This window comes from Lactuca sativa, chromosome 6 (genome assembly GCF_002870075.4).
Source record: "Lactuca sativa cultivar Salinas chromosome 6, Lsat_Salinas_v11, whole genome shotgun sequence".
Taxonomy (NCBI): domain Eukaryota; kingdom Viridiplantae; phylum Streptophyta; class Magnoliopsida; order Asterales; family Asteraceae; genus Lactuca; species Lactuca sativa.
Genome location: NC_056628.2, coordinates 162,697,544 through 162,706,757, shown reverse-complemented (window position 1 = coordinate 162,706,757; position 9,214 = coordinate 162,697,544). Strand labels below are relative to the sequence as shown.

Here is a 9,214-nt window from a genome sequence, read left to right as displayed (position 1 = left end):
GGCGAAGCCAGGATCAGAGTTAAAAGGGTATAAAAAGAAAAAAAAATCTTGTAATATAAAATAAGAAAAAAAAACAAAAACCATAATTTCATTAGACATAAAGTTCAAAGTCAACGGTTATGGTTGTAACGAACAAAACTAAAATTAGTTCTAATGATCTATAAACCAAAGGAAAAGAGATATATTTCCAAGTTCCCACCAACAAACGCGAGAGATCCGCAAATCCTTTCAAGTTGAAAATTTTCTCATCATGGAATAAAGAGTGATAAATATCTGTAACATCCGTATCCATTTTGATTTCGATAAGTAATTCTTTTAATTTTCTTAAAAGAAAACAACAACAACAACAAAAGTAATATTGATAGTAATAATAAAATAATCATTATTCTTTGAATAAACATAATATATATGTCAAAGGGTGAAAGGTAACTTTTAGAAACAATTTTTAGTTAAAATAAGTCGAATTTAGGGTGGATTTCGATTATATGCCAAACACGAGGGATCGTTTCTATCAAAAGCCGAAATATGAAGCCTGTTCTTTATTGCAGCATCGCAGTTGTCCCATAGACCTTTTCTCGATTTAGGCTAGCAGGAACGCAAATCTAGGAAATCCTCTTAACCCTTACCCTTAGTAAGTTTCCATTGGACCATTTGAATCGATTCTCCCTCCTTCTTAGCTACCAAACCCGAGAGAAAAAGACTGAAAAATAAGTGAAATCGGCTAAGATTTTAGTGAGAAAAGAAGACACTTCATACTCGATCACCGCAACTATACTACTAAATTTTTTTTGAAGGGCATTCCGAATTACCTTAGGCTCAAAGGTGGATCCGCCCCTGGAACATACTCATTTTAAATCTCTCGTCTTCCTTTCATGTCCTTGTTAAATCGGCCATCATTTAGATAACATGTCCATATTAGGGACTATAGTGAATTAATTATCCATTTTGGGGATTTAATGACATCTCTAACGAATTTAAGGTGTGTTTCCGAAAATTTGGAAAAGAATTTCTTTGGACCCACGCTGCAGTTGCACAATAATGAACACGCGCTCACAACATCACAAGGCTAACAAAGAAAACCCTCAAAAAAACCCCAAACAAGAAACACATAACCTCGAACAGTTTCCAATCAAGAAAAGCAAATCAGAACAAAACCCACTATTCATCTGATGCTTGCAGCAATCTTTACTCGATAAAGACACCATTTATTTCGATCCTCTGTTGATAGAACCCTAAAAGGGAATTTGGTCCTCAATTGAAGTTATGAAACAAGCAGAAGACGGAGCCTCAAACAGAGAGCTCTATGCTCTACTTAATGTATCCCCGGAAGCTTCAGATGAAGAAATCCGTAAAGCTTATCGTCAATTTGCTCAAGTCTATCACCCTGATAAAATCCAAGCTACAGGGGTAACTTTCTCGCCGAAAAGCTTTTATCGTATCAAGTTACCGAATTATGATTTTATAAGTTCAGTAACTCATCTTACAATTCTATTGAGATTGGTTCGTTTCGTTTATGCAAGCAATTATCGGCTGTATTGATTTTTCGAATTTGCCTTGTTTTCTTTAGAAGTTCCATAAACCCTTTCAGGAAATCGTTATAAGTTCGTTCTTCAATAATGGTTTTCATGTTTGGTTTGTTATTGCTATTATAATGAAATATATATATCTGGTTAGTTTTGAAGTTAAGAAATCGAGTTACAACTTCCAAACACATAAGAAGTTTATAGTGTTAGTATTGATTTGATTACCCTATGTTAATTTCAATCTTTAACAGAATCTGTTTCTTCTTTTTTTCAGCAAAAGGAAGTAGCAACAGTGAACTTTCAGAGGATATGTGAAGCATATGAGATATTAACTGATGAAAACAAAAGACAAATATACGATATATATGGTATGGAAGGTTTAACCTCTGGTCTAGAACTTGGTCCAAAGTTAAATAAAGTTGAAGAAATCAAGGAAGAACTTGAAAGACTAAAACGTAGAAGAGAAGAAGAAAAAACTTCTGCTCATTTTCAACCTTCTGGTGTCATTCTAGCACAATTATCAGTTCCAAGTTTTTTATCAGGCCATGGTTTAATGAGAGCGTATGATTTCTATATAACATTCTTTAAATTCTTGAAAAGATTGATACCCATATCTATTGAATCCAAATCTTGATATTGTGAATTTGCAGAATGTCAATGAACAGTGAAATCCAATCTCAAATATCAAAAAATAATGTTATTGCTGTTGGTGGGACCCTTGCTGTAAAAGGAAGTGATGGTGATGCAGCTGCAAATGCTGTTTTTAGGCATCAATTATCTTCTGTTTCCTCCATTGAATTCATGGCTTCTGCTGGTTTAAGAGGATTAATAGGCTTACAGACATCTCGGTAATAATAAATAATAATAATAACTTCCTTTTTCTTTTTCTTTTTTCTTTTTTTTTTAAATACAAAAAATGAAAACTTATTTCCAATTCATTTGTTTATTATAGCATAGCATCATGCTTTTACTTCTTCTTATTACTCAAATTCAAAGCAATTTTCACTTTCAATGCTGTTTGTTGGATAGAATTTTTCAAAATCTAATAAGAAATGAAAAGTTAGGATGTTATAATTAATTTTTAATTTATAATAAACTAAAAAATGAAAGTAGGTTGCTATTTCTTGATTCAGACAGGTGTCACGTCATGCCACTGCAACAATGGGGCTTGCCATGTCATTAAGAGATGGTTCAATAAATCTTTCAAATTCTTGGAATCGTCAACTTTCCACAACATCAAACGCAAGTGTAAGAAATAAAGAATAATAAACTCTTTTTTTTTATTTTTTATTTAAAAGATAATCATTATTTTTTTTATTATATTTTTATTTTTGGAGTGTCTTCCAGATAGAGCTAAGTTTAGGCTCAGACTCATCAGTTGCTGTTGGATGGAGAAAGAAAGACCAAAAAATGGCTGCAGCAGGAGAAATTAGAGTAATTTTTTTTGTTTTAAAATTAGTTTTGTATTTATTATTTGAAATAATTTGTTAAATTTGATATCTAGAGACATGAATTAAAGAAAAAAAGGGAGAGAATCTTTCAAACTGATGACTAAAATTTAGTCTGAATGTTTGTAAAGTTTGTGCTAAAAAAGTTGAAGCTATATGAAGATTGAAGAAAGATCATTGATTTATTATTTATTGATTAAATAAAAGTATAAAACAAAACAATAGTATATGCTACTTTTCAGTTTTCACAACTCTTAATAATTATAAAAGTTTTATATTTATTTAATTTCTTAAATTTTATAGATTGGAACAAGTGCAATTGGTGCAGTTGCTCGATACACCCGTAGATTCTCCACAAACTCTCATGGGCGTATTACTGGAAAAATTGGAAGGTATCTTTTATTTTCCTTTTATTTTTTTTATACATATTTGTTTACTATTATTCTTTTGTTTTCTTCTTTTATATTGTTATATATTCGCCTTACTGCTTTTCTCTAATGTTTTAGTAGTTAGATACAATTACAATACATTTATATAATTAATTATATGTACTTAAACATTGAGAAAATGGAACCTAATTTTTATATATTTTATATTTATTTGTAGTGGTGCACTTGAACTTGAAATAGGGGGTGGAAGAAAAATATCAAATTTTAGCACTATTAGAATGTTGTACACAATTGGGATTCAGGTACATTTTTTTTAATTTTTTTATTCTATTGTTCTAAAAAATATATACTTTACAACTTTTTATTATTATAATAATAACTTCTCTTTTAGTCTCTTTATCTAATAAGTTTTTCTTTTATTCAAAGGGTATATACTGGAAACTAGAATTCCATCGTGGCCCACAAAAGTTGGTTGTTCCTGTAAGTTCAATTGTTCCATTATTATTATTATTATTATTTTTCTTCAAATTTTATATTTTTATGAAGAAATTCTTTTTGATTTCTTATTGTGTGCAGATTTTTCTTTCAAGACACTTTAATCTTGGATTTGCTTCAGGGGCATTTCTTATTCCTACATCACTTTATTTTACACTCAAGGTATTATTATTATTTATTACTACTCTTAAATCTATGAATTCTGACAATTAATCAAAAAATGGTATAATGTAAGATTTCTATGATTTGTTAATCTTTTATTTTTATGCATGCAGTCTCTTGTTTTCAAACCTTATTATCGTAGAAGAGAAAAACAACAAGCACTCGAGAATATGGAGCAGACTCGCACACAGGTATGTAAAAATTACGTATTTACCCTTAAAGTATGTGTTGGGCATAGGAGGGTATTATAGGTATTTTTGTGTGTATAGGTTCAAGAAGCAAAAGCAGCAGCAGAGAAAGCTCAACAGCTGTTGGAAAATGTGGCGAATAGGAAAAAAAATAAACAATTGGAAACGGGTGGTTTGGTAATTATTGAAGCAGTTTATGGTAACCCTAAAGCAATTAAAAAAATCACAAATAATTCAGAAGAGAAAAAAGATGAATATGAATTAGCTTCACAGATTGTGGATGTCACTTTACCTTTAAATTTTCTGGTCAATGATTCCGGTCAACTTAAGGTTCGTTTAACTTATTATTTATTTAATTAATTAATTAACGTTATTAATAATTTTGCTTGTATTACTTTATAGCTACATGAAGGTGTAAAGAAGTCAGGAATCATGGGATTTTGTGATCCGTGTCCCGGTGAAACCAAAAAACTGCACGTGAAGTACACTTACGGTGGTAACAGATATGAGGTAATTCCGTTGTTTGGTATGATGGAATGGAATCGTCTATTCCGTCGGAATGACAAAAAAACTGTTTGTTTCGCTAATGGAATGGAATCAGCCATTCATGAACGAATGTGGTCCGTCGTATTTTGTTATTTTTCATTGCATTGCAATGTAATTCATTTTATTTGAATAATTTTTAACGCACTTTCTAAATAGATAATCATGATTTTAATTATATTAGAATTTTATTTTTCTAAAAATAATTAGAAAATATAATATTTATTATAATCTTGTTTGGTTTTTATTGTGTTTAATTTGTTTATTCATGTGAATAGTTTCTTTTTGTAAATACTAGAGTTACAGTTATAATAATAATAATAATTTATTCCATTCCAAGGAGACATAATCATGGAATGTAATGACTCATTCCATTATCATGTCAATTCCATTCCATCCAACTAAACATCTTTTTTAATCATGAAACAGGTGGAGGTTGATGATCTTCAAGAACTGATATTACCTCAGGAAGAACACAGAATATGAAGTATGAACAAATATTACATATTTTGATGAGGTTCCTTCTGCCATTTTTGCATATGCATAAGAGTTACCATAGAAATTAGACAAATTCACACTGCTTTTGACATATTCTTCTGTTTTTTACATGATTTTTTTCGGGCGATTTTCACATTGATTGTGTAATTTTCTTTTACGGATTATTATTATGTTTGGTGAATGACTTTGAAAACACACCCTGAAAGAGGAAAGGAATAATTGATGAATGTTAAATGTTTTCTTTTGTCGATTTTTATTATGATTAAGGTCATAAATCAATCATGAGATAACAATGTGTTCTTATTGATTTGTTTCTGAATAATCTATCCAAGTATAAATTTATAATAGTCGTTCAAATAAAAAGATATTTTGATTTTTTTTTTCTTTATCACGTGTGTTATTTTAGAATAAATGGTAAATAAATGTGTTAAATGAAATGAAGTTATTAAGTGGAGATGAGTCATGATTTCAGAGATATTGCTGTAAAATTAAAGAGCTTAGCTGGAAAAATGTACGATTAAAGTGTATATAATTCATATTAATTGAATCAAGTAGTCAGGTTACAAATGCTTTTTCTATTATATGATAATAACACTTTTCAGACTTTTAATTTTCTGTCTATAATTAGTTTTGCTTTTAAAGCAGTTTGATTAGAACGATACGTCTGAAAAAGAACATGATTTCTCTTATGGTTAACATTTATGTTTCGTCTTTAGAACATAAAAGAAATCCGTGAAGAAAACAAAGTCTAAAACAATAAATTTGGATGATGGTTATTTAGAAAAGGAATTGTACTTGAAATTTAAAATTAAATGTAGTTTTGTAAAATATTAGTATTTTTCAATTATATGTACCTTTCATGTAGTATTTATGGACTCGTGAAAAAATGGCAACAATATTGGTGTCACATAAATGCCACTAGATGTGGTCACATTTCGGTATATTCATGTACAAAGTGAAATTTTGGATAGAATAATCAAATACTTTATAGTTTTGTGAGATTGATATAACCTAGAAAACATGTATGTTCTAGATTATATACATGATTCTTAAAAGTCATAATGTTGTTTATCATTATTATATTTTGAAATTTGTTTAACTTTATTGGTTGTATTAAGCATACGATTTTCAAGTTGCTATATTTGATGATTAAATTCGACACTAATATATCTAATCTAAAATTTATAAACTATTGATGTATACTTGAATTAATTATTTATAAACAATAGTTTTGAACATTGAAATAAAAATAAGAAAGCTATGTTTCTTTTAAAAAACAAATAAATAGATGTTGAAGAAATTCTTTTGTCAAAAGTCAAACCCCCATCAGCATCGATCTCTCCGTTTTCATATTTCATTAAAAAACGCCTTTTCCACAACAACCCTCTCCTCCTACCCATTTCATCTCTCCTTTTCCCATTAAATTCAACAACTCAGATTTGCTTTTCTTCAATTTTCTCGTTTAGGGATTCGAATTCTGCATCGGTTGAAGAAATGAGTACCGGGGAACTCCTCAGCGTTGATCCTGTAGAGCTCAAATTCCCATGTAAGTCATCCGATCGCATCACCCAACTTGTTTATTCGTTTTCTTATTCAAATCTAATGATCAATGTTTTCGCTTTTGTTTTTGCTCGATGGAACAGTCGAATTGAATAAACAGATCTCTTCCTCGCTTCAGTTAACGAATAAGACCGATAACCATGTGGGTTTCAAGGTAAAAAATTTGTTGCTTTTCTGTTTCGTATAATGCCATCATATCGCGTTAATGATCTGATTGCAAAATTTAATTCGTGATGTCGCCCGATTATGGATTTAGATTCTGATTTCTCGATTTTTTGGTGTAATGTACATATGATCTGAAATTCTGAATCGATGCTAATTACTCAGGTGAAGACGACGAATCCGAAGAAGTATTGTGTTCGTCCAAACACCGGAGTTGTTTTGCCTCGATCAACATGTGAAGTTATAGGTGCATATTTTCCCCTAATTCAGTTTTTCTTTCTAATCTATGCGGTTGCTGAACAATTCCATGATAATTTCCATCCATCGTTCCAAATTTTTTGCCTAAACATCAGCTTCTATAATTCAATTTGCTATACCCAAATTCAGAATTGAAATCAATTTATTCTACAAATTACCTGTTAAACCCAATTTATGGGATTGATCATTCATTTAGGCCTCTTACTCATTATTTTGAACCGATATTGTTAGAATCTAACCTACATATGCCTGCAATTTTTTCATATTGATACTGCAAAGTGTGATCAAACTTCAAATTCTTTACAATCAAAAGAAGCTAAGCTTTTATACTTTCATTATTTTCTCTGTTTTGCTACAGTAACAATGCAAGCTCAGAAAGATGCTCCTCCTGACATGCAATGTAAAGATAAATTTCTCCTTCAGAGTGTAATTGCAAGCCCAGGAGCAACCCCTAAGGACATAACCCCTGAAATGGTAAGTAAGAACATACAACATGATATACCCAATTTACCCTTTCACGTTTTTCTAATTCTTTGTGTAAATGGTTAACAATTGAGATCTAAGATAAAGGGGAAGAAGTAACTAAGGCCATGTTTCTATTTATATGCTTGTTTTTGATCCAAAAAAGATTTTATTTTTATAAAATCAAGAATTTTTACTGTATAGTGATTTTTATAAAACAGTTTACTAAAGAACCAGGGCGTAAATTGGAAGAATGCAAATTAAAAGTGGTTTATCTTCCTCCAAATCCATCAACTTCAGCCATTGCACAAGCTAAAGAAGAACCACTCTTTTCACCAAAGTCACCAGCCATAACAGATAAGGGGAATTTCAGTGGGCCCGAGGTTCTTTTTTCTTATTTTTTTTTTACTTTTTATTTGTTATAAAGACTTTTTTTTATTTAAAAAATTTATTTCGTGATTCATGTAGGTTTCAAGAAGCTACGTTGAATCTCAAGATAAATCCTCCGAGGTGAGTTTGTTTTAGTTTTTTAAAATGTATATAGAATTTGTTTTAGCATTTTACCAAAGTATGATGACGTGGCATTGGTTAAATGTTTGACATCATTCTCAGTCAAATACATGTCAAACACAATATAACTGTATAACTACACTCATGGCTTTTCAGGTGAGATCTCTTCTTTCAAAGTTGACAGATGAGAAGAATGCTGCTATTGAACAAAGTAAAAGAATTCGACAAGAAATGGTGAGAAATGTCGTTTTACCTTTTTACCCTTTTATAAAAACCGTTATCCATTAATTTTGATAATAATATATTTTTTTAAATAAATTATAGGAACTTTTGAGGCGTGGAAGCAACAAAAGCCAAGGGAGTGGTGGTATCCCTTTGATCCTTGTGATCATTGTTGCTTTGATTGGGTTGATTCTTGGATATCTCATGAAGAAATGATTGTTCATTGTAGACGTTTATTGAGTTGAATTTTTTATTTTCTTAAAATGGTCATAATTGATGTAGGAAAGGGAAGATTTTAACGAGTGTTTTGTTTATTTTTTATTTTTCACATTTTAAAGTAGTTTCATAACTTTAGAAACTTATAGTACTCGTGCATTTGATGCAATTATAATTTTTTTTGTTAAGCTAAGAAAATTGGTTTTATCTGTATAGAAATGTTTGATAAAAGTAGCTGAAATGTTTTGAAATATGCAAAATTAAATAAAATAAATATGAACAAAAGTTCAAAATTTGAACATGAAAGCTAAAATTAAAATGTTTCTAAATGCTCTAAAAAACTATTTGAAGTATGTTTTTGGATTAAAGAGTTTTTGTTTTAAAATATAAATATTTAACTTGTAAATTGAAATGGAATAGCTTAAGTTCTTCAAAACTATCAAAAGCTTTCTAAGTTCGTGACTATTTAAAGCCTCTTATTATTTCAATCCACATGAAACATATCCTTCTAATAAATTTTTGAATACTTGAAAAAACACTATTGTAAACATCTTAATAAAAAACCACAATTTATTACA

At 29.8% G+C, this 9,214-nt stretch overlaps 2 protein-coding genes across 2 annotated transcripts; both read left to right on the top strand.

Moving 5' to 3' along the window:
* The first annotated feature begins 1,057 nt into the window (after positions 1 to 1,057).
* LOC111903942 (chaperone protein dnaJ 13) lies at positions 1,058 to 5,490 on the top strand. The gene is made up of 13 exons (XM_023899715.3): positions 1,058 to 1,407; positions 1,798 to 2,084; positions 2,174 to 2,371; positions 2,657 to 2,771; positions 2,871 to 2,957; positions 3,275 to 3,363; positions 3,578 to 3,662; positions 3,787 to 3,840; positions 3,937 to 4,017; positions 4,131 to 4,208; positions 4,287 to 4,535; positions 4,608 to 4,715; positions 5,178 to 5,490. Exons 1-13 carry the CDS (start codon positions 1,264 to 1,266, stop codon positions 5,232 to 5,234), a joined length of 1,632 nt encoding a protein of 543 aa, XP_023755483.1. The 5' UTR covers positions 1,058 to 1,263; the 3' UTR covers positions 5,235 to 5,490.
* A 1,076-nt stretch (positions 5,491 to 6,566) lies between these two features.
* On the top strand, positions 6,567 to 8,787 carry LOC111903933 (vesicle-associated protein 1-2). The gene is made up of 8 exons (XM_023899702.3): positions 6,567 to 6,792; positions 6,890 to 6,960; positions 7,134 to 7,215; positions 7,585 to 7,700; positions 7,910 to 8,071; positions 8,157 to 8,198; positions 8,355 to 8,432; positions 8,523 to 8,787. The coding sequence occupies exons 1-8, from the start codon at positions 6,741 to 6,743 to the stop codon at positions 8,634 to 8,636; spliced, it is 717 nt and encodes a 238-aa protein (XP_023755470.1). The 5' UTR covers positions 6,567 to 6,740; the 3' UTR covers positions 8,637 to 8,787.
* Positions 8,788 to 9,214: the final 427 nt, after the last annotated feature.

What these genes read in the sequence shown, in the direction of transcription:
- LOC111903942 (XM_023899715.3), top strand. Translation starts at nt 1,264, where the DNA reads ATGAAACAAGCAGAAGACGGAGCCTCAAACAGAGAGCTCTATGCTCTA. An exon ending in TGGAGCAGACTCGCACACAG is followed by an intron (nt 4,209 to 4,286) that starts GTATGTAAAAAT and finishes TTGTGTGTATAG; the next exon opens with GTTCAAGAAGCAAAAGCAGC. An exon ending in ACGGTGGTAACAGATATGAG is followed by an intron (nt 4,716 to 5,177) that starts GTAATTCCGTTG and finishes ATCATGAAACAG; the next exon opens with GTGGAGGTTGATGATCTTCA.
- LOC111903933 (XM_023899702.3), top strand. Translation starts at nt 6,741, where the DNA reads ATGAGTACCGGGGAACTCCTCAGCGTTGATCCTGTAGAGCTCAAATTC. An exon ending in GGAATTTCAGTGGGCCCGAG is followed by an intron (nt 8,072 to 8,156) that starts GTTCTTTTTTCT and finishes TGATTCATGTAG; the next exon opens with GTTTCAAGAAGCTACGTTGA. An exon ending in AAAGAATTCGACAAGAAATG is followed by an intron (nt 8,433 to 8,522) that starts GTGAGAAATGTC and finishes AATAAATTATAG; the next exon opens with GAACTTTTGAGGCGTGGAAG.